This window comes from Jaculus jaculus, chromosome 1 (genome assembly GCF_020740685.1).
Source record: "Jaculus jaculus isolate mJacJac1 chromosome 1, mJacJac1.mat.Y.cur, whole genome shotgun sequence".
NCBI lineage: Eukaryota > Metazoa > Chordata > Mammalia > Rodentia > Dipodidae > Jaculus > Jaculus jaculus.
The window spans coordinates 305,823,374-305,846,035 of NC_059102.1; the positions used below are offsets into that span (position 1 = coordinate 305,823,374).

Below are 22,662 nucleotides of genomic sequence, written 5' to 3' on the forward strand. Positions count from 1 at the left end.
GGGGTGGCTTATGCCTAGGTGAGGACATTAGGACAGGTGGAAAGAAAGGTTGGAGGAGTTAAAAAAAAAAAAAAAGAAAAAAATCTGCCTAAAGCCTTAGCTCCAGTAAGATCATTGAAGTTGTTATAATCTAGGACAAAGTGGATTTGTAGATTTACACTTTTTAATAGACTGTGAAGAAAAGGATAGTGATACTTCTAGTATCTTTCAGCAAACCATCCACAGATGGGTTTTCAAGAAGTAAAGGTCAGTCATTCTTTTAGGATCTTCTTCAGTGTCTCACTCATCAGTAAAGCATTACTAGACCTCTCTTTCATCTACTGAATGTCTTCCTCAGTCTCTTCTTCCAGTCTTTGCACAATATTCAGCTCTTTCTTTTCCTTAACATAGCTGCTTTCCTCACTGGTCCAGTTATAAATGGGCTTCAATTTTTTGGTGGAGAAGAACTTAAGCAATCTTCGGGAGGTTTGTTTAATAGCTGAAGAGGACATGTTATCGGATATTTCCTTAAAAATCTTGCATGTTTTTTCCGTTAATTGCTTGATGACAGGGTCTTTGTCCCGGAGTACTCGTTCAGCAACTGTAATAGCAGAGAGGACCTGAGTTCAAGCCTCTCAGAGTCTAAGCAGCTCTAGCCCTGAGCAACCTGCTATCTCCCATTGAGTCATTCACCTTCCCCTTCCCACTTTCCCACTTTCCCTTTTTTCACTCTCCTTTCCCTTCTTTCTTTACTTTGACTCATAACATCCCATTAAAAGTAAAAAGGACTGGGTGTGGTGGTATACACCTTTAATCCCAGCACTCTGGAGGCAGAGGTAGGAGGATTGCCATGAGTTCAAGGTCACCCTGAGACTACATAGTTAATTCCAGGTCAGCCTGGGCCAGAGTGAGACCCTACCTCGAAATAAAAAAAAGAAAGGTAAAAAGGAAATATTCACTAACTTTATTAGGTGCATATCATTTATTGACCATTCTACTCAGATAGCATAACTATTTTCATGATGAGATTCATGTACATGTACACACAAACTATATACATGCATACACACACACACACACACACATATATATATGTACATATATATATATATATATATATATATATATATATATATATATATAACAAACAGAGACAATGGGCACCCCAGCCACTGCAAATGAACTTTTGAAATGATACACACACACACACACACACACACACACACACACACACACATATATATACATACATCATTAAAAATTGGAACCAGTCCAAGTATTTGTTGATGGAAAAATGCTTAAAATTAAGTTTAAAATTAAAGTTATAATTAAATGAACTAACATGCATTTTAATATCAGGAAATAAATGTATATTCTTGGCATGTAAAGATGCTTGTGATAAATGGCCTTGAACTAGTGACACATCTGCCTCCACCTCTCAAGTGCTAGGATTACAGAGTGAGCTACACTATTTTATTTCTTAATAAAAGAATTAGGATAAAGAGGAACTTCTTTTAAGAAGAAAGAGAGAGAAGGAAGGGATTAAAGAATTGTAGTGTCTGGCATTCAATAGGCAGGCAAATGTGTTGAATGAATGAGTGACTGAATAAACTAAAGAAGGAAGTTCATGTTGTATCAAAGTGGATATATCAGCTATCAAAACCCTGCTACTGGGCTGGAGAGATGGCTTAGCGGTCAAGCGCTTGCCTGTGAAGTCTAAGGACCCCGGTTCGAGGCTCGGTTCCCCAGGTCTCACGTTAGCCAGATGCACAAGGGGAGCACGCGTCTGGAGTTCGTTTGCAGTGGCTGGAAGCCCTGGCTCGCCCATTCTCTCTCTCTCCCTCTATCTGTCTTTCTCTCTGTGTCTGTCACTCTCAAGTAAATAAATAAATAATGAACAAAAAATATTTAAAAAAAAAACCCTGCTACTGCTGGGAGAGGCTAATTATGGGCAGAGGGAGGAAAGGTGTGGGGAAGCCCTTCCAACTTTGTTTTATTGTGAACCTAATACTACTTTGAAAAATATGAACTTAAAAAAAAATAAAGAAGAAAGGCAGGTAGCCACTATACATTTCTAACACACTTGTTTATATTCTGACCAGAAGTTGAGAATTGCCTCCTAATACCTAAACATTCTGAAATAATAACATTGCTTCTCTTTATTTCCCTCCTCTCCAAATGTACTCTGTGTTTCTGTGAACTAACACCTATCTCTGAGCTTTACTTGGTATAGTAGCTCAGCAGCTAGATGGTGCTGTAAATAGAAGATGCTGGAAAAATAAGTGCTGAGTTAAGTAACTGAATCCTCAACTTGCTATTGCTTCACACAGGTTTAGAAGGATAATTAAATTTCACGTTAACAAATAAATGGAGAGACCAAGATAGGGAGAGAAAGTAAGGGAGACAGAATAAAAAGAAAAAAAGAGATTATTCCTCTCAAGCTTGTCCTTTCATTGAGTTTTAAAAATTATTTATCTATTATTGATTGATTGATTTATAAGCAGAGAGAGATAGAGAGAAGAGAGGCAGAGAGAATGAGCATTCCAGGGTTTCCAGTCACTGCAAATAAACTCCAGATGCATGTGGCACTTTTGTGTCTGGCTTTATGTAGGTACTGGGGAATTGAACTTGGGTTATAGGGATTTGCATGCAAGTGCCTCAATGTCTAAAGGCTCCTTTTCATTGACATTTTCCTCCAACCCTACTGATACTACTTTCCTTCCATCCTGGAACCCTTATATACAACTCAAATGTGGCTAGAATCACTAGTGAATTTATTTGGATCTATACATAAAGGTTTTATTATAACCTCAACTCTTACCCTCAAGCATGACTTCAATTTCTTCTTTGAGCAGTAAATTTTCACCCAGTTTTGCCAAGTACCCTATGTACAAAGTAAACTCCATGTTATGCAGTGATACACATTTCTGATGCTACCTAAACTAGCTTCCAGGATATATTTGTCATCCTTTAGTATTTTCAAGTAATTATTAGTCAACAAATCTATTCATTGAAATAAATGTCTCTGTCAATGAATAAACACAAAGTAAACACACCTTAGCTAGCACATAGTTCTCTAAACAGATATTAACATTCCAAAAGCCTTCCACAAGCCCCTTGCTGTGTCCTCCTCTTCAAAATGCTGCTGTGAGGCTCATCCATGTTCATTTCTGTAGCAGTAGTGCATTCATTCCCATTGCTACAAGGCAGGGCAAAGGTTTCTTGAAACACAGGCATAGATATTGGCTCATGTGTTTATGTATAATCTATGATTGCTTTCACCCAGATGAATAGCTGAGACAGGGAACATACATCAAAGTTTAAAATATTCACTACTGGGCTTTTAACAGGAAGGATTTGCCTGATAATATTCTATTTTATGAATTCCACATGTTGTATATGTGCTGAAAATACATGTGTTGTTTACAATTTGGGATTATTATGACTAATAATGTTCTGGGCATTCTTTTGTTGCACATGTATGTGTGTTATGTGTGTGCATTTGTGTGTGAGCACATGTCTGTGCATACATGTGGGGTCAGAGGTCAGTGTCAGGTATCTTTCTCAGTCCGACTACTCACTACCTCATTTATGGAGACAGGTTCTCTCACTGAACCCAAAGCTCATGCACTCAGCTCAACTCACTTCTTCTGTGGCTGTTTTGTGAGGACTGGGATTATTAGCAAGTCTCCATGACCAGCAGTTACATAGGAGCTGGGGACCTGAGCTCAGATCCTCATGCTTGCATGGCAAGCACTTTACAATCGGAACCATCTTGGTACCCCTATATTATAGATATTCTTATGCATGAATTGAATTGTAGGTTGGAGTGGATAACAGATATATTAATTTCCAGCAAACATTTTAGACATCACGTGGGAAACGGTGTCATGAGAATGCTACAGCACGAGTTGGCCCTAGGCTTTGAGACTATTATATGAGATACATTATTATGTTGTTTAAGCCATAGTTATATTTGGATTTTTCTTTTTACTGTAGAACCTTATTTCCTAAATGAAACATTACTGCTAAAGGAACAAAGTAGATGTAAAACTTGGGCATCCCCTTCTTCCCATTAAATGGCACCTCTGAATGGATGTTCCAGATACTTGGCAGATTTACTAAAATGAGTGCAGGAGCATAACTAACCAATGTTGGCTCTGTGTATGGGAGAATGTAAGTGGTGGAGGGGAGTGTGATGGACGGGAACTGCAGGATCTACCCACCAGTGGACCTAAGGGTCAGCTCCACTCCATGCAGTTACTGTGACCAGGACATGTAGGTTCATCACATCTTTGTCTTAATTTTTTTCCTTCAAAGAATAACTGAAATTCTGGGCTGGAGAGATGGCTTAGCAGTTAAGTGCTTGCCTGTGAAGCCTAATGACCCCGGTTCGAGGCTCGGTTCCCCAGGTCCCACGTTAGCCAGATGCACAAGGGGGTGCACGCATCTGGAGTTCGTTTGCAGAGGCTGGAAGCCCTGGTGTGCCCATTCTCTCTCTCTCCCTCTATCTGTCTTTCTCTCTGTGTCTGTCGCTCTCAAATAAATAAATAAAAAATTTAAAAAAAAGAATAACTGAAATTCCAGACGCTTATGTGAAAGCTTTCACATTTTAAAAGGTGGCAGCTGTGAGTACCATTATCAGTCTAGTATCTTTATTTGCTTCTTGCCCTCTTAACCTTACTTCTTAGCATTTCTTGAACTGATGCTGTCACTGAGAGTTCTGGTCACTGGTGCTGTACACTAACTCATGGTCATGTAAAATTAAGGAGACCCAGGTGGAAAACATATACTTTACTTTTTTTCTTTTTTTCTCTGTGTAGTACCATGAACATGCTGAAGAGAATTAAAATTAAAATGAAAACTAAAAACCACAAGTTAAGGATAAATGGCAGTATACAATGAATAGTGCAATGACTATGTTCACCCATTATTTCTTATGAATATGAACATATTTGAGGATGAACTCTCTGGGGAATCAAAAAATATTGGGTCTGGAAATGCAGCTCTGTTGAAGAGTGCTGGCCTACTCTAGATGAGACCAAGTTTGATTCCCAAACACCACAAACTAAAACAGTAAAAATATGTATTTTACACTTTGATGAATATTGTGAAATTAATAGTTATAGAGAAAGTAAAAGCTTATGACTTCATTAATAATGTAAATCTTCATGCAATCTCTTCAGGATTACATGGCATAAAGCTATCAAACAACCTATGATCTTCAACTCTGTAGCCAGAAATATTCTAAATTTACATCACTTTTTATAAATTTGATATGTGTTTTGCTCAAGAACCAACTTTTGTTCATGTTTTTGCTCATTTTTCATTTAGGTTGTTTGTCATTTTAAATTGATTTATAGATTACCATTTTTAATTATATCTCGTCAAGTTTGCATACACTTAGAAAGCTCATCTCTACCCCATGATTATAAATCAAGTTTTCCATGTGTTCTCCTCTAATTTTGTTTGTAGTTGTTTGTTTGTTTGTTTCTTTTTTATGCTTTTGGATCTTTGACCACTTGGGATTTATTTAATAAAAGGAATGAAAAAAACCCCCCAAAATACTCTTTTAAAATTCCGATATCTTTTAAAATATCTTATTTATTTATCTGAGAGAGACACAGATGAGTGAGAGAGGGGGAGCACAGATAGAGAGAGAATGGGTGTGCCAGAGCCTCTAGCTATTGAAGACAAGCTTCAGATGCAGGCACTACCTTGTGCATCTGGCTTCCATGGGTCCTGGGGAATTGAACCTGGATCATTAGGCTTCACAGGCAAGTGCTTTAAACACTAAGCTATCTCTCCATCCCCAAAATTCAGGTATCTTAGTAGGTGTCCTTAAATGTAAGAAATATTCCACATTTTCATCACCGTTATATAAAATCCATGATACACTTCTAACATATTGCATAATTTGGGGTTACTTCTGGATGTTATTTCATTTATGATTTATTTTCTGTGATTTTAATCATGTGCTAGCTAAGTTGTTGCTGTCTGACACAGCTAGTATTCTCTATATTTCCTTATTGGTTAGAGTGTCCATTATTCTTGAACATATTAATTTTAGATCATCAGTATATCAGCTTTGAAAAACAAAGTATTAATATTTAAAAATATTTTTATTTATTTGTTTATTTGCAAGAAGAGAGAGAAAAAGAGAGAGAGAGAGAGAGAGAGAGAGAGAGAGAGAGAGAGAGAGAATGAGAATGGTGCGTCAGGGTCTCTAGTCACTGCAAATGAATTCCAGATACAAGCACCACTTTGTGCATCTGGCTTTTCATGGGTACTGCAGAATTGAACATGGGTCATTAGGATTTGCAGGCAAGCACCTTAACTGCTAAGCCATATCTCCAGTCTCAAACTATTAACTTTTAATTGGCATCACACTCATAGATGTAATAAAGAAGTTGCACATTTTTTTAGTTTATTACTTTCTTAAAATAGGATTTATAATTTTCTCTTTGTCTAAAATTTATTGTCTTCATGATATTCACATTTTCCACATACACACACACGGCATACCTTTCAAAGTTTATGTTTAGATTTTCCCTCCCTTCTTTTTTTCCTTCCCCTTTCTATCTTTCTCTCATCTTCCTCCCTTTTTCAGTTCTCCCTTCTTTCTTTTCTTGGTTTCTTTTGTCCCTTCTTCTCTTTCCCCTCTTCATTTTTTTTGTTTTACATTCTCTTTCCTTATTTATTTTTTGCCTATTCTAAGTGAGATATTTTCTTCTGGTATGTTTCCTAATGAGTTATGTGAATGCTTTTTTTAAAAAATGTATTTTATTTATTTATGAGAGAGAGAGAATGGGTGCGCCAGGGTCTCCAGTCACTGCAGACGAACTCCATATGTATGTGCTACCTTGTGCATCTGGCTTACGTGGTACCCAGGGAATCAAACAGGGGTCCTTTAGCTTTGCAGGCCAATATCTTAACCGCTAAGCCATCTTCTCCAGCCCAATGTATTTTTTTTTAAATAAGAAACTTACTGATAAGTTCATTGAATTTAAAAGTTAAATTGTAAATTAAAAGTACACATAAGAGAGTATATATAATACATGCATATTTCAAAGAATTATATTAAGTTGAATGTTGACATTTCTTGCATGGGCATTTGCATCTTTGTACTCTTTGTCCCTTAGTGGCCTATTGACAATGTCTACTTTTTGTTTTGTGGATTACAATGGCATCTTCATTTTCTGAGGTGGATATATGTTTTTTTCACACCTGTTCTCCACACTCTGCAAGCTCACTTTTCATGTGCTCACACTGCTTCATTATAAATGTCTGCACTCTTTAGATATTTATTTTGTAATGTGTTAGTGTTTATCATGTGTTCTTTAGAAAGCTTTTCTTTAAAAACGTGTGAGCTCGTGGGTGTGCAGGTTTGTGTAGATTGTGTGGGGGGTGGGGGGGTCACTTCTCTGCTTCCACAGCCATGAACTCTACTGCTCATCATAGCTCAGTTTGTCATGTACCCTGAGTGGCCAACTTCTTTCTTGAAGTGTGACATGATTGTGTATTTCCTCACTTCTATCTGCCTCTGATATTCATTGGTCTCCAATAGGGCACAAGAAAAGATCTTATGACTAAGGAAATGCAAAGTAAGGGATATTTATTGTGATGCTCACAGTGAGAATCTTTTGGGAAAAAAAATTTGATCAGGATTGTTCAAGATAAACAGGCAAATAGACAAAAAAACTTTAGTTTTCTTTTCATAGCGTTTTCCTGGACTTCTCCCTTGTCCATTTGTGAAAAACTGCAATCTTTACCAGGGTCTGGTATCTCCTTTGTTGCAGCTCATGTTTGCACATGTTAAAGTATTCACATTCTTCAGTGACTTGAAGCAATAGAGGGGAATATTGAGTAGGAATATGTTATGTTTTAAAATTTTATATCTATCTCATTGAATACATTTTGTTTAATAATTTAGTTAAGAACCCATTAATTTTATATCATAGAATACATACATATTAACTTCTATTCAACACCGATATCACCATAGCAGGTGTTATCATTCATAAAGAAAAAATTAAATTAATGAAAATTTCTTGCATCAATACTATTCTGTACCTTTAAAGACATATTAAGAAGTAAATCTACTTACCTATTAAAATAAGTGCTCCTCTCCTCAGGTGGTCTCTAGAGCTCCCTAGGAACCCTAAGGTGTCTGATATTAAATCTGTAATAATGGTCTCATGATGAGTAAGCTGAAAATAAAAAGAAAACAAACACTCTCTTAATTGTTGAAAACTCATGTTTGCTTATTGCAGAGAATCTTAAAGATAAGAGAATACAATTTATACTAAATTAAGAATAATTTAAAACTTCAGAATTTATGTCTGAAATATACTCTTCTAGCTGCTGGCTAGGATTAGTCTTGGTATCATCTTATTCCTGGACCAAAGTTGCATTTTCAACACAAATTTGTATTTTAATCTATATTTAGTGTTCTCTCATACCCACGTGTTCATGTTGGTTTTCAGGGGATAGTTTATAATATGGTCACAAAATAATTCTAATTTTCCTTTTGATGATGTTGAATGCTCTCTCTCTCTCTCTCTCCACAAACACACACACACACACACACACACACACACACACACACACACACACACATGTTACAGGTATTTGGCTTAAAGTAAGAAGAAAATGGTACAACACATCGTCAATGTTGAGAAAGGCCTACTTACAAGATTGTTACAGATGTTGAGCACCACCAATTCAAAACTGTAATTTCCATCTTTCAGCAAATGCGATATCGACCACTTCAGTTCTAAGTCACAGATTTCTAAGGTATATCTACATGCCTGTGAGAGAAAAAGATCAAAGAAAATTGATTTGCCATTACATAAAACACTGGAATTTAAACATATATACATATATATAAGAAACAAGATCAAAGGTCTTACTTGCACTACTCTTGTTTCTGTATCCTCCAAAAACAAGATTAGGGGCACAAGGCCTCCTAGGACAACACTGTTCAACAATAGTCTGTACTGCTTCATATCTATAAGCAATTCACCAAAGTGTCGAATGGCCATGCTTCGAATGCCACCATTGACCTGAATATGCACACAGTAAAAGATAAAAGTCTTATTTTATCATAATATTAATATTTCCTTCTTTAATCATGGCACATGTACTCTATATAAATATATATATTTTTAATCTACATAATTATCACTTTTAGTAAAGAGTGGACTAAGTCAGCTCTTCTTTTGATTTTATCCTGAGATTTTCTTCCCCATTATCCATGATAGGCAAGATATAGATTCAACCTGAATGCTTATTAATGAAGGAACAGATAAAAAGTACAAGTGTTCAGGCTGGAGAGATGGCTTAGTGGTTAAGCGCTTGCCTGTGAAGCCTAAGGACCCCGGTTCAAGGCTCGATTCCCCAGGACCCACGTTAGCCAGATGCACAAGGGGTCACATGCATCTGGAGTTCATTTGCAGTGGCTGGAGGCCCTGGCACAACATTCTCTCTCTCTCTCTCTCTCTCTCTGCCTCTTTCTCTCTCTGTCTGTCGCTCTCAAATAAGTAAATAAAAAATAAAAAAAATACAAGTGCTCATGTGAATTCATTTATGTCTGAACACACACACACACTTTTGGCCATAATAAAGAAGACAAGCTCATTGTTGTAGAAGAAATATGGCTGAATTTGGAAGACATAATAATGAGTGAAATAAGACAGGCATAGAAAGAAAATATAATGTGTGGTCTCAATTCTATGGCTAATGTACAAAGTTGAACTCATAGAAGCAGAGTAGGACGATAGCTGCTGGGATCTGGGGGTGGCTGGCTAGGGGAGAATGGACAAAGTGCGTATTAAAAGGTACAGTCTTAGGAGGAATAAGCCGTGTAGATCTAGTATATTACATTGTGATTTCAGTTAATAATAATGCATTTTGTACTCAAAAATGTTAAGAGGATAGATATTAATGTTATTATGGCAAAAAGCTGTCAGGTAACAGATATATCAATTTTCTTGGTTTGAAGTTGTTATAGTATATGAATATATTACATTACATCAGGGGCTGGGGAGACTGCTCAATGGTTAAAGGCACTTGCTTGCAAAACCTGCCAATCTAAGTTCAGTCTTCCACAGCATCCATATAAAGCCAAGCACAGATTTGTGTATGTCTCTGTGTTCTTAACACACCTGTAACAGTGGGAAGTGGTGCTGGGAGAATCCAAATTTTATGAGCCAGCTAACCATGTTTGTTTGCAGTGGCAAGAAATCCTGTCTCCAGGAAAGTAAAAAGAAGAGCACAGACACCTTGAGGCTTTCCTCTGTCCATCCACATCCACATATTCATGTATGAAAGTAAGTTAATAACCCATCATAGTGTACCACATTAATACATACAATTTTTTTTTTTTCAAGGTAGGGTCTCACTCTGGCTCAGGCTGACCTGGAATTCACTATGTAGTCTCAGGGTGGCCTCGAACTCTCGGAGATCCTCCTACCTCTGCCTCCCGAGTGCTGGGATTAAAGGCATGCGCCACAACGCCCGGCAAATACATACAATTTTTATTTGTCAAATTTACCTTAATAAAGTTGGAAAAAGTATTGTGACTGGCTGAACAAAATAGGTTCCGTTGAGTACAGGAAAATTGTGCTTACTAGTATAATAGTGGCATGACCGTAACGGGAGTAACCAACTTCTGATTGTATTTGAGGCCCACTCCACAGGAGGAAATTTATACCTGGGACTGAAAACCTAATCAAAAGATGATGATTGAGAAGGTTATAGGCAGGGCTGGAGAGATGGCTTAGTGCTTAAGGCACCTGCCTATAAAGCCTAAAGACCCAGGTTTGATTCTCCAGGACCCATGTAAGCCGGATGCACAAGGTGGCACTTGTGCCTGGAGTTTGTTTGCAGTGGCTAGGGACTCTGGAATACTTATTCTCTCTCTTTCTCTCTCTCAAATAATGAATAAATAAAAGGTCATATGGCCCAGGGGGAAGTTACTAATGTTATTTGGCTAAATGGATATGTTTTGCTCAGGGAACAGTACAGAAGAAATGTGGAAAGAAAGTAAGACCAGGGATAAGGAGAAATGCATTGGAATGTTTTCTTCTGGACACAAAACAGCTATTGCATTGATGACCTCATAGTAGTTGTTACCTGCATAATATTGAGTCTGTTAGCAAGGATGATGGAGGAAAGTAAAAAAAAAATAGACATCAAACTAGATGAGCTAGTTGGAAAGTAAGAAGGGGTTATGTGGATGGTGTGTTGAGAGGGAGGACTAAAGAAAAGAGTGAAGGTGATTCTGGTCAAAATAAACTATGTACATGTATGACAAGTTCTAATAAAAAAGTAAAAATGTTTATTTAAGAAAATATGGTTCGCATTAAGATTTTTTCCTATGAAAAGTGAGTTTCTTTTAAATTTGGGAAGTTGTTTAGTATTTAATGACATTCAAAAAGTATATAAATTATGATACTCTATAACTAGGATATTCTAGGATACATGCTCTCAAACTCCTCCACATAGTTTGAAATTCCTAGAAAAATGTTCACAGTCATGTTAGCATACTGTGTTCAATGCCAGAGGCCTTTGTGGAACTGATTCTGATGCCCAGTGAGAGTCCTTTGTATATTCACACACAGAATTAGGTATTCAAGGACCGCTTTTGCCAAATGGGAAGGTACATAAATGATCGTAACATAAAGATTCTAAAAGAAAAATTTCACTTCAGAGGAAGAGTCTAATTTAAAATTTCATCATCTAGTTTCCAGGAAATGCTTATGAGCCAATTTTGAATATACTTTAAAAATATACCAAGTACTTTATTAGGCATGTGAATTTCTCCAAACATGGACATCAGTTTGCCTGTTTCCATATATGTAAACGAGATAATAATGATGATGGTAGTAATAACAATAGAGAAGCATAGGGAAATGACTAAAGTAGGGCTTATAAATACTACAGAACAATGTCTTTCACATAGTAATGCACAGTAAATAGAAGGTACAATTATCATTACTGTCATTATTATATCTTTATAAAAGTCATTTTGCTACATATCCCATTTTGTAATTTGAAAATATTGTGCCCTTCATTAAAAAAAATAGTAATTAAGAACTCAAAATTTGGTAGAATAATATATACAATGAACTAATTAATTGGTGTAGAGACAATTATAGAAATAATAAAAATACAGGTTTTCACTGGTGTGGTGATACATGACTTCATCCAAGGAGTCAGGAGGATTATACAGGAAGACTAAAGCTCTTAGGCTAGACAGGGTGACATGGTAAGACACCTCAAAAACAGACAGACCAACACAAACAATATGGATTCCTTATGACATACCCAAAGAATTCTTATTTACTCAAATACCTTACTTTCATTCAACTCTGGGCATATGTATGTATATATGTGTAAGTGTGCATGGGGGTGTGTGTATGTGTAGGCCAGAGGCCGATGTCCAGTGTCTTCCCCAGTCACTCTCCACCTTATTCTTTGTGACACGATATCGTGGTGAATTTAGTGCTCTCCCATGTGGTTAGACTAGCTAGCCAGCAAGTTCCTGGGTCTATACCTCCTTATCACTGGGATTACAGGATTGTGCCACTATATCCTGCAACTGATATGTGTTCTGTGAATCTGAATTCCAGTCCTCATTATACCCATGGAGCCATCTCTCCAGCTCTAGTGAGGTACTTGAAAACCAAATATATATTTTATATATATATATAAACATTGCCCATATCAACTGTTTACCTTATAATAAACCCATGGCTGGGTCTGTTTTAAGGGTGGTGAAACCAAACATCACAAGGATGAAGAAACTCTTGCTAATAATTCAGAACAGCTACTCAGAGACAGTTAGTTGAGGGATTTGTACCTACCCAATCCAGTCCAGGGTGAATCAATACATCCACTAAGCTCAAATCCTCTTTCATCTAAACATCAAGAGAATGAAGGAATTTCTTGCTAGGAATACATAAAAGCTAGTCAGAGACAGATGAGGGATCTGTACCCATTCAGTGCAGGTCCAGGGTGAATCAATGCATCCACTAAGCTAAAATTCTCTTTCATCCAACCACAGAGATGGTTTGATTTTCTCTTAAAAAAAAATGTGTTCTGGGGATCTGAAATCAGGTATTCACACTTGCATGGCATTTTATCCAATGAGCCATTTCTCTGGCCCAGATTGTCTTTATTTACAGACAGACTTTTCTGTGTTCTCAAAATATAGTTTTTCCTTGTAGAATAATAAAGTAAATATTATTATTTCCAGAAAAAGAAATGATAGCTATGCAAAAATTAGCTGTGTTCTGTTGACTTACTTCAGGATATAAGATCATTGCATCATCTGGGCCTTTAACTGAACTACAAACCTAATATTGTCACACATATAACTGGGCCACTCACATGATCCATCAGAGGAAAGTAGCTGGATGCAATTTTGATGCACACTGAGGAGTAGGTGGCCTTGTCCAGTTTGACCAAAATCCTTCGTAGGGTGAGCAAAGCCCGGATTACAACAGTCTTTTCTTTGGAAAGGAAGGCATCCAGCACAGCCATCAGTAAGCTGCAGATATTTTCTGTCTACACACAAGACAAAGAAGATGGTAGAACTTTGGGCCTAGGATGCTTGAACTGATATTTGATACTCACACTCCTGAGTCCACCATGCTGGTACTGACTCATGAGTGCTATGTCAAATTGTTCAAAGTTTTGTAAATTGAGTATTTAAAACAATCATTATTATAAATTGAATCATATGCATGTAAAATTAAGTCAAGCCATAGTTAATAAATAATAAATGATCAATTCTTAATTCTTTCAGTATATTTTACTTTCTATAGCATTAAGGTTATTTATCTACAGTACCTGAATGATGGGAATACTAAGTAATGTGCTATTATGCATCTTTCCTGTTCTATATTTATTAACATATGTTTGATAATTTATAAGTAGTCACAGTGGGAAAATTATACAAGAAAAAATTGGACTTGTTTTCAGAGAGCTGGTCGCTGTACATTTATGAATACATCACTAGCAGTATGACCTCTAACGTAGAAAACAGTGACTTATTTGGGCAGGAGAGCTGTTGAGCCCCTGAAGGAAATCATGGGAGTCAACTTCAGAGGAAAGCTGAAGAAAATAGAAGGGGAAGAAAGACAGAAATGGGTGAAACTAGAAAAAAAAAAGAATGGTAAGGGAAATGGGAATAATTGAATTATTTACCAAAATAATACCTTGAAGAAAAAATAAAGTTAAGAACTCTTTGCCCCAAGTGGAATTTTTATTTCTGGCAGTAAAATACCATTACTTCTCTATTAGTCTCCCAACTAGCCTTGAACCAGGGTCTCTCTTTAAAAATATTTATTAAAATATTTATTTGCAAGCAGAAAGAAAGAGAGAAAGGAGACAAAGACAGAAGGGAAAGAGAGAATGGGTACACCAGTCCTCTTGCTGCTGCAAACAAATTTCAGATGCCTGTACCACTTTGTACATCTGGTCTTATGTGGGTACTGAGGAATTGAACCTAAGCTGGCAGGCTTTGTAAGCAAGTGCCTTTACCATTGGCTAATCTCACCAGCCCCAATTCTCTCTTATGAGTATCATGGAAATTAACTCTGGACAAAGCAGTATATAACTTTCTGCTTACTCAAATAAGTTTACTGCTAAAAAAAACCCCAAAAATAAAAAACAAAACTCTCAATGCCTTGTATGGCTTATTTTAAGCAGATGGTCCATGGCTCTTGCAATTTGAAATACAAATGAGGCACCCAAAGACAGGCATTCTGCTTTTAGAAACTCTGCTCAGTGGATCAGAACAGATTTATTATTAACAATCAACAATAATCTATGCCTTTCCTATCTTCTCAAAATTGTGCAAAAATACTTTGGAAGTTGGAATTACAAACACTGGAGCATGCTTAGATTCAATTGACCTGGGAGGCAAGATGTATTCATATGTGTTAATGGAAAACAAGGTAAGACAATGATTCTCATCTTTAATCTCTATTAGTGAAGATTTAAAAACACCGAGTGCTAGACCCCAACCCAGAATTTCTGCTCCTGTAGGCCTGTGGGGGTGGGGAATTAATTTATATTTCTAACAAATTCCCCGGTGATTGTCACACTGTTAGCTCAAGCACCATACTCTGAGCATCACTGATATAAAACATGTCTCAAGCAGACGTTCCTGGTTGGCATTGCTCTTAGAAAGGTGAGGTTTCTAGAGGTCAGAATATTCAGTGAAGTCTGACTTGAGGTCATCCTTGAAAAACAACAAAAATGTGAACACGTATTGGTAAAGTGGGAAGGGTTACACGTGAAAGGGCCCTCTAAGACAGAAGGTAGTGTGTGCACAGGTATGGGGAGGAAATCAACATGTTTGTGATTTAAAACTGTAAGAAGGATGCTTATGTAGGGCAATGATGACAAATTAAATTCTAAGCACAATAAGTGGTAAAACCACTATGCGGATTAACATCCTTTCTATTCAATTCAGTTTCAGATCTTGATATTGTTTTTTTTTTTTTTTCCTTTGGTAGAAACTGAACAAATTACGAATGTTTTATCATAAAGATATTGAGCAATACCAGATGCTGATGTTCGTGGTGCTGAAAGACAAATCACACTTACATTATTGATGACTGGTGCCATGCTGCCGATCTTCTGAAGGCTCAATTTGCTGACTTCCGGATTGGGATCATTGACCCAATTTTTGTAGAGGACTAAAAATTCTTCTGGGAATGGGTCCTTGAAAAAGTTGTTTAGGAGCTGAAAAAAAAAAATTAGCTGGCCTGGAGAGATGGCTTGGCGGTTAAGCGCTTGCCTGTGAAGCCTAAGGACCCGGGTTCGAGCCTTGGTTCTCCAGGTCCCACGTTAGCCAGATGCACAAGGGGGCACACGCGTCTGGAGTTCATTTGCAGAGGCTGGAAGAAGCCCTGGCGTGCCCATTCTCTCTCTCTCCCTTTATCTGTCTTTCTCTCTGTGTCTGTCGCTCTCAAATAAACAAATAAAAAAAAATTAAAAAAAATAATTAGCTAGCAGAATCAGGCAAAATATATTTTTTGGTTATAATAAAAGTCTAGACATTTTCACTGAAACTAGAATGCAAATCACACCAAATCTATGAGTTTTAGTATATATAAACATGTTTTCCTAATCATATTTCTTTGATGATGAGGGAGATAACAATCAGATGCTGTGCTTAGTTTTAGTTTTGTTTTGATGATTTCTTTCCATTGTTGGAAGCTGAATGACATACGTGACATAATGGCATAATCTTAGTCTTTTGTTTGGATTATTACCAAATGGGTGAGTTTCTTGGCAGAATGTGTTTATGTATGCTGCAAGGTGAAATAGTAAATGGGGATACAGTGGCTAGCAAAACCAGACCTTATCCATGACCCTGGGCAGCTAGAAAACTAGCTGGTGAAACTGCAAGTATACATAGGACCATACTCTATACTATTCTAAGAAAATAGTGTTGCTGATGGACGTCCAGTATTGGAATGCTACAAGAACCATTATAGGAATACTGAATTCAAACTGATGAAAATAATTTGATTTATAAAGAAAAGCAAAATTGTGGTACGTTTGGACACCTAAAAGACATATGACAGGAGAAGTAGAATAAAAGATGATGAGGGTGGGCCCGTTGCAGTGAGATTAGACCCGGAGGCCAAGTGGAAGAGGCTTGGTCTTTAATACCTAGTGCTCACAATTAAGACACGGTAAAGCTGACCCATCATGCTCATGCTCTCACCTGGGAGCCAAGTATGTAGATTAAAAACATCTCTCAGAAACACAATTTTCATAGAAATATTTTAAACATTACTATGTCGAGGAAATATAGAGAGAAGTGAAAGCAAAGACTGAGGGCAAAAGTGAGTGAGGAGGGAGTCAGTGAGTGAGAGCAAGGAGAGACAATGGTCTTCTTTTAAAAGCCTTACACAGAAATTCCACAGAAAGTTAAATATTAGTTCAACAGAGATTCAATTACTTCCCTAAAATAAATGACTGCTATAAAAGGATACCATTTAAATGAGAATGAAAGAAAGCCTATACACGCACATAGAAATTCAAGAGAACTTTTCTTCAATTTGTAAGTTAAAACCTTTACTCACAGAGAAGATCAGACATAAAAGAAGAATTGTTCTGAAGCTGTGAAAAACAATAGAATAATTGTGTAATAAAATAGACATTGATACTGCAGTTGGAAGCCCATGCATAACTTGTGTTTGCATACCATACTTTAAAAGCAATACTAAAGTAAACAAATTATTTTCTGGGATAATAGTAATAAATTATCACAAAATACAAAGTAGGGGTAAATAAAACAAGTATAAGGAAATAATAAAATAAAAAAGCAATAGTCATTGAGCTGGGTAACAAAAATAATAGGATTAATAAATCTAATGCACTGTGTTCAGAAGTCATGAAATTAAATACTTTGAAGCAATATAATATTAAAAAGATAAAATGAATAGTAAGAAAAAAGCAAGGAATAGATTAAGATTTTCCATCAAGTTTATGTGTGAGAGGCTCTTTTGTTATTTAGTAGAAACTTTGTCCGGACACAACAGCTGTTGGTACCTTTCCTCCTCCCCACCCTACTCCACCGAGGTTCCTCCTCAGTGGATTGCTCAGACTAGAAGTTCTTAACCAAAGATGTGCATAGGTTCTCCTGGGCACTTGTACATGAAGCTTACATCTTCATCCCAACCAGATTCTCTAGCAGTGGGCCCTGGCTTGTGTACCTGAAAAAAATAATTCCCTTCGTCCTGTTTTATTTTCCAGGTACCCACTGTAGTTCTTAGTGTTCTCCTGTGTCTCCCTTCCCTATGGGAATAATAAAGGTCTCTCTCTCTCTTAATGAAAAAAGTCCCTTCATAACTTTAATATAATTTTCTCATTTAGATCCCATCTTTTTTGACAATAACAGGATTCAGAATAATTCTGAAAGATGACTTCTCATCACAACGTAAAGTTTCCCTAAGTGTTTACTTCGTATTCTGTGGAGTAGTAATCAGGTCTCATGTAGCTATTCTGCTCTTCAACACTTCATTTAATTGTTTTAGTATCTGTTGATGACTTTTTATGATTCAGTTATTAATTTGGGACTTACAAAATGGTGACAGGTCTGTCACCCTTGGTCCTATAGCAGATCCTTAAACAACACTGTAACTTGGCCATAGTGCCTTCTTAGCTACAGTTTTGAAGGAATCTGTCCAAACGGACACACTGGGTGACACACCAGTATATAACTTGAAAGTGGTGTTAAAAGCCATGGTCTTGGGTATAGACAGTGAAGTCATCTTTGACTTAGTTTCAATGTCATTAGGTATCATTTTTGGGCCAGTACTATTCAAGGACCCATCCAATGACACAATAAGAATCTTCCCATGGGTCAGAAAGAGAGTTATTTCCATTCTCACACTTGGTAACAGATCTGCCACTTGTGGACCCTGAAGCAGACCCTCATGCCAGTGCCACCCCAACTAGCCAAGGCCCTAGATGAAGCTTACTTAACCTATGGGCCATGCAGTATTCATGCATGCCTGAGCTGCTAGTACCAGGTCCACCACCAGTTGCAGTAGCAGCCACATGATTTAGATCCAATTCTATTCAGCCATAATCTTGGAGGTAATCCCATTAGCCTAGGAACCCAAGAAGAGATCTTTTTAAAAAATATTTTATTTTTATTTATTTGACAGAGAAAAAGACAGAGAGAGTATGGACGCGCCAGGGCCTCCCGCCACTGCAGATGAACTTCAGTTGCGTGCACCCTCTTGTGCATCTGGCTAACGTGGGTCCTGGGGTATTGAACCAGGGTCCTTAGGCTTCTCAGGCAAATGCCTTAACTGCTAAGCCATCCCTCCAGCCCCTCCAAGAGGAGATCTTTATCTGCCTAAACTATGTATACATTCTAGAAGACGTGTTTGCTTTTCAAATGTATATACTGATGCAAATGGACAGACAACTGTGCAATGAAAACTCAGACAAACATGATACTGACAGAGGTCAATAAAGTTCTAGTAACTGTAAAAGAAAAAAAACATCCTTCAACCCAGAATGAGAAGAGCATGGGGCATGGGGATAAGTATTGTTAGTTGAGAGCCATTTTGATGGGTCTTTCCACTCTTTTTGGCTGAAGGTTAGTGGGAGCTTCTCTCTGAAGTGTATCATCATAATATCCATAGGATTCTGATTTGGCTTCTATTACCAAGTATAAGTTCTTTATCACTGGGCCTCTTCTCCCATCAGAGAGCCAACGGCTACCTGCATAGGTTGTGTGCTACCATTGCACAGGCATGTACATTTTGTTCTACTGGTTGGCTTCACAGCTTGTGGGGTCCCTTGCTTGTTCATGCTATTGGTAGCCATTATCCCCCAGCAGCTCACATAGCACTTTCTAGCACTATAAATGCTGGCCACCAGGGAGCTGGGTTCCTCCTGTATTCCAGCATGACCTCACAATGTCCTGTGTTGGCAGCTTTTGGTGTCTTTAGCAACAGGGTCTTACCATTTAGAACTGATGGGTAACTATGTCCTTTGGCAATGGTCTATAATGTTTTGGGGACCTCGTGGGTCTCCTTGATCAACAGCTGTCTGTGGGTTACAAACCAGTTCATGGCCAGGGCCCATGGTTCTAGAATTAGGCTTTCTCCACCCTCTCTGGGATTCTTTTACCCTGATGATTCACTCCTTCTTTCTATTAAGGGTCCATACAATAAAGTTCCCAATTAATAAAAAAATCTAGTAACTAACAGCAACAGCAAGAACAAAATTGAGATTTAAAAAATACCTGACAAAGAATTCAAAATAATCATCTTAAAGAAGTTCACCGAAATGCAAGAGAACATGCAACTAGACAACAACAACACAACAGAAACATGACTCCAAACTCACGTTCGAAACCGGGAGAAGGGTAGAGGGAGTGCTGAAGTGCAATGGCAAACATTTCCCCTTAGCAAGGGCACCCTGCTGCAAGTGAGTGCCGGGAGTAAATACTACATGGCCTCATACCGCGCGCACACACACACACACACACACACACACACACACACACACGTGCTCGCGCATGCACCTACCCTGCAAAATAAAATAAATACTTACAAATTAACAAAATTCAACTCATGGTGCTGAAGACCACAATGACAGTTAAAAAAAAAAAAAAAAGAAAGAAAATGATTTACAACCTCCTTTCCCAAAGCGGACTCAAACCTGCAGAAGAGAGAATTATTGAGCTAAGAGAAGTCACATGAAATTATTTGCTAAGAAGAACAAAAAAATCAGAGCAGAACAGCTAAGACATCATTTGGAATATCAACAAACATAAAAATTATTGAATTATAAAAAGAAAGGGAAGAGAGAAAAGAGGAGAAAAGTAATAAGAAGTTCATTTGAAGGAATTCTGGTGACAAATTTCCTGAATCTTGGGAGAAATATGACAGCCAGGTTCGTGAAGCACTAAAGTACAAGTAGAAGCAACCTGAAGAGCAATACTCAGAGGCCGACGTAATCTGACCATTGAGTGTGAAGCCCAGACTCCTGAAAGGAGCAAGAGCAAGAACACCATCACACAGAAGGGAGCCTCTACAGAGCTGGTAACAGAACTCTCAACAGAAGCCTTGCAAGCCAGGGCAGAATAGGGAAATATATTAAAATCACTGAAAGACAGAAAAAAAAAAAATCCTGCAAACTGAAAATAAAATGCTTAACAAAGTTATTTTTCATGCACTTATTTCCAGGAAAACAAAAATAGAAGTTTACCACCATAAAAATTAACTTATAAGATAAACTGAGAGAGCCAAATACATGACACCCATTTGAAAAACTGAAGGACAATATAGGATATATGTTTCTCTCATAGCTTATTAACTGTCTTGCTATGATGTTGAAAATCATCTCAATCTTTAGAAAGCCTTAGACATTTTGCCTGTTACAATAATACTTCCATGAAAAAATTAGATTCAAATCATTTCAAGTTCTAGAACTTTTGTGACCAGGACTTCCTTAACATTTTTGACATTGCTGTAACATTCAATATATGGTAAAATATTCCTGTATAATGTAGTATGGATCTATGTCTTCATCTTATCCAGTTATTATTTTTAATGTCTATAAGACAGTACAATTCATTTACTGTCTTTTGTAGGCTCAGTTACTCTCTATGTACTTTAACAAGCCTGCAAAAATATCTGGCTGGTTCTAGCAATACAATGACCATCTAATAATGAAAGCCAACTCCTAAGCAATGTATAGGGACAACCCTCCCATAGTCTAGTTCAACCCAGGTTCCTGCCCCCTACTTATAACTTCAGGTACCTTTTATTCTTTTTAGTCTTATTGAGAATATCCACAAAGGGAGAAGAGTAGCTCTAGTATTGATTTAAGTTCATATAAGGCTTGGGGATGAGAACTTAATTTTTCCTATTAAAACTTACTTCAGTGAATAATATTACTGTGATGATACTGTCTTCTGACCTTCTAGAACTATCTCCTGAGATCTTGTGGAGGTAATGTAAGGTCTGTGAAAACTGAGGAAAGTTGTTGTCACTGAGAGTTCTGTAAAGGAGTAAAAATAAGGCACTAAGTTAACCAAGAAGAAAATATGATGAAGACTAGTAAATATTAGTAAACTTGCGATCATTGTCATCGTACTTTTGATTTCCCAGATTTAAAAAGAAAATCTATTCTCCAATATTATCCCATTCAAAATAAAGAATGCCCCTACTATGAATTCTACACAGACTTTGGGGATTTATATAAGCTTGGGTCTCTGCAAAAATTCCGTTATTTTTGTTACCATCCCCCTTTTCTAAGAGTCAAACCAAGAGAGCCATGAATGCTGCCACTCACAAAGCCACTTTTGTAGTTTTGAATTAAGTAATGAAGATGCCACTTTGGGTCTGTTACTCAGGAGGAGGGACAGTAAGTGTATTTTCCAGGCACATCTGAGCGGTAGCCACTCAAAGCTGTCTTCACAAATTGTCCAGGATCAGATTGGTAGAGATAGGCTATAGAAGGATGATATGACAATGTTTCTATTTCAAGATTGCAGATCCATCTTCTAAAACTTCCATATTTATATACCAACCACACAGGCAGTTTACTCGCATGAGACTTTTAATTGTTAGCTCCCAGGTGATATTGGTGCCGATGGCCTATTGGCCACACTTTGAGTAAGAAGATCCACAAGTACCAAGAGTGATGCTTAAGCATTAGCCACTTATAGAGTGCCAATATGCTATACTTTAGACATTATGATATATTACTCTCATATGTTAGTTTCTGGTGCAACCTGGAAAGCTATGACCCAGGAAGATGGTAGTGGCTATGAGGAAAACATGATGACTTACTCTTAACAGTCATACAGAGAAATAAGGAACCATGATGAGCACCTGTACCTAGACTGGACCATAGTTTAGTGGACTATGGCTATATTTTCCTAATGTCCTCATTCTACTGAAAGTACCCATTTTCATGTTGCTAGAAGTGTAGGTGTTCAGACTCTCTAGGAATACAAATTTATTCCCTATCTGGCCTTAATCTCATACAGTCACATTGTAGGACTTGGTGTAGCTGTAGAAGTTTTCTAGAAACTCACCCTTCAAAAAAAAAAAGCAAAACAAAATCCATATGATGACAGTTTATGGAAAATAAAACAAACATTAAAAAATCATAACATTTATC

General features: G+C 37.3%; 1 protein-coding gene across 1 annotated transcript in view; it reads right to left on the bottom strand.

Moving 5' to 3' along the window:
• Nucleotides 1-317: 317 nt before the first annotated feature.
• Mroh9 (maestro heat like repeat family member 9) overlaps nucleotides 318-22,662 on the bottom strand; it is a 57,070-nt gene continuing 34,725 nt past the window's right edge. The window contains exons 14-21 of the mRNA XM_012948866.2: nucleotides 21,414-21,534; nucleotides 15,601-15,738; nucleotides 13,375-13,551; nucleotides 8,892-9,044; nucleotides 8,673-8,789; nucleotides 8,087-8,189; nucleotides 2,801-2,863; nucleotides 318-580 (exon numbers count right to left, since the gene is read on the bottom strand). Of these exons, the coding sequence (XP_012804320.2) occupies nucleotides 318-580; nucleotides 2,801-2,863; nucleotides 8,087-8,189; nucleotides 8,673-8,789; nucleotides 8,892-9,044; nucleotides 13,375-13,551; nucleotides 15,601-15,738; nucleotides 21,414-21,534 (1,135 nt within the window). The remainder of the gene's footprint in view (nucleotides 581-2,800; nucleotides 2,864-8,086; nucleotides 8,190-8,672; nucleotides 8,790-8,891; nucleotides 9,045-13,374; nucleotides 13,552-15,600; nucleotides 15,739-21,413; nucleotides 21,535-22,662) is intronic.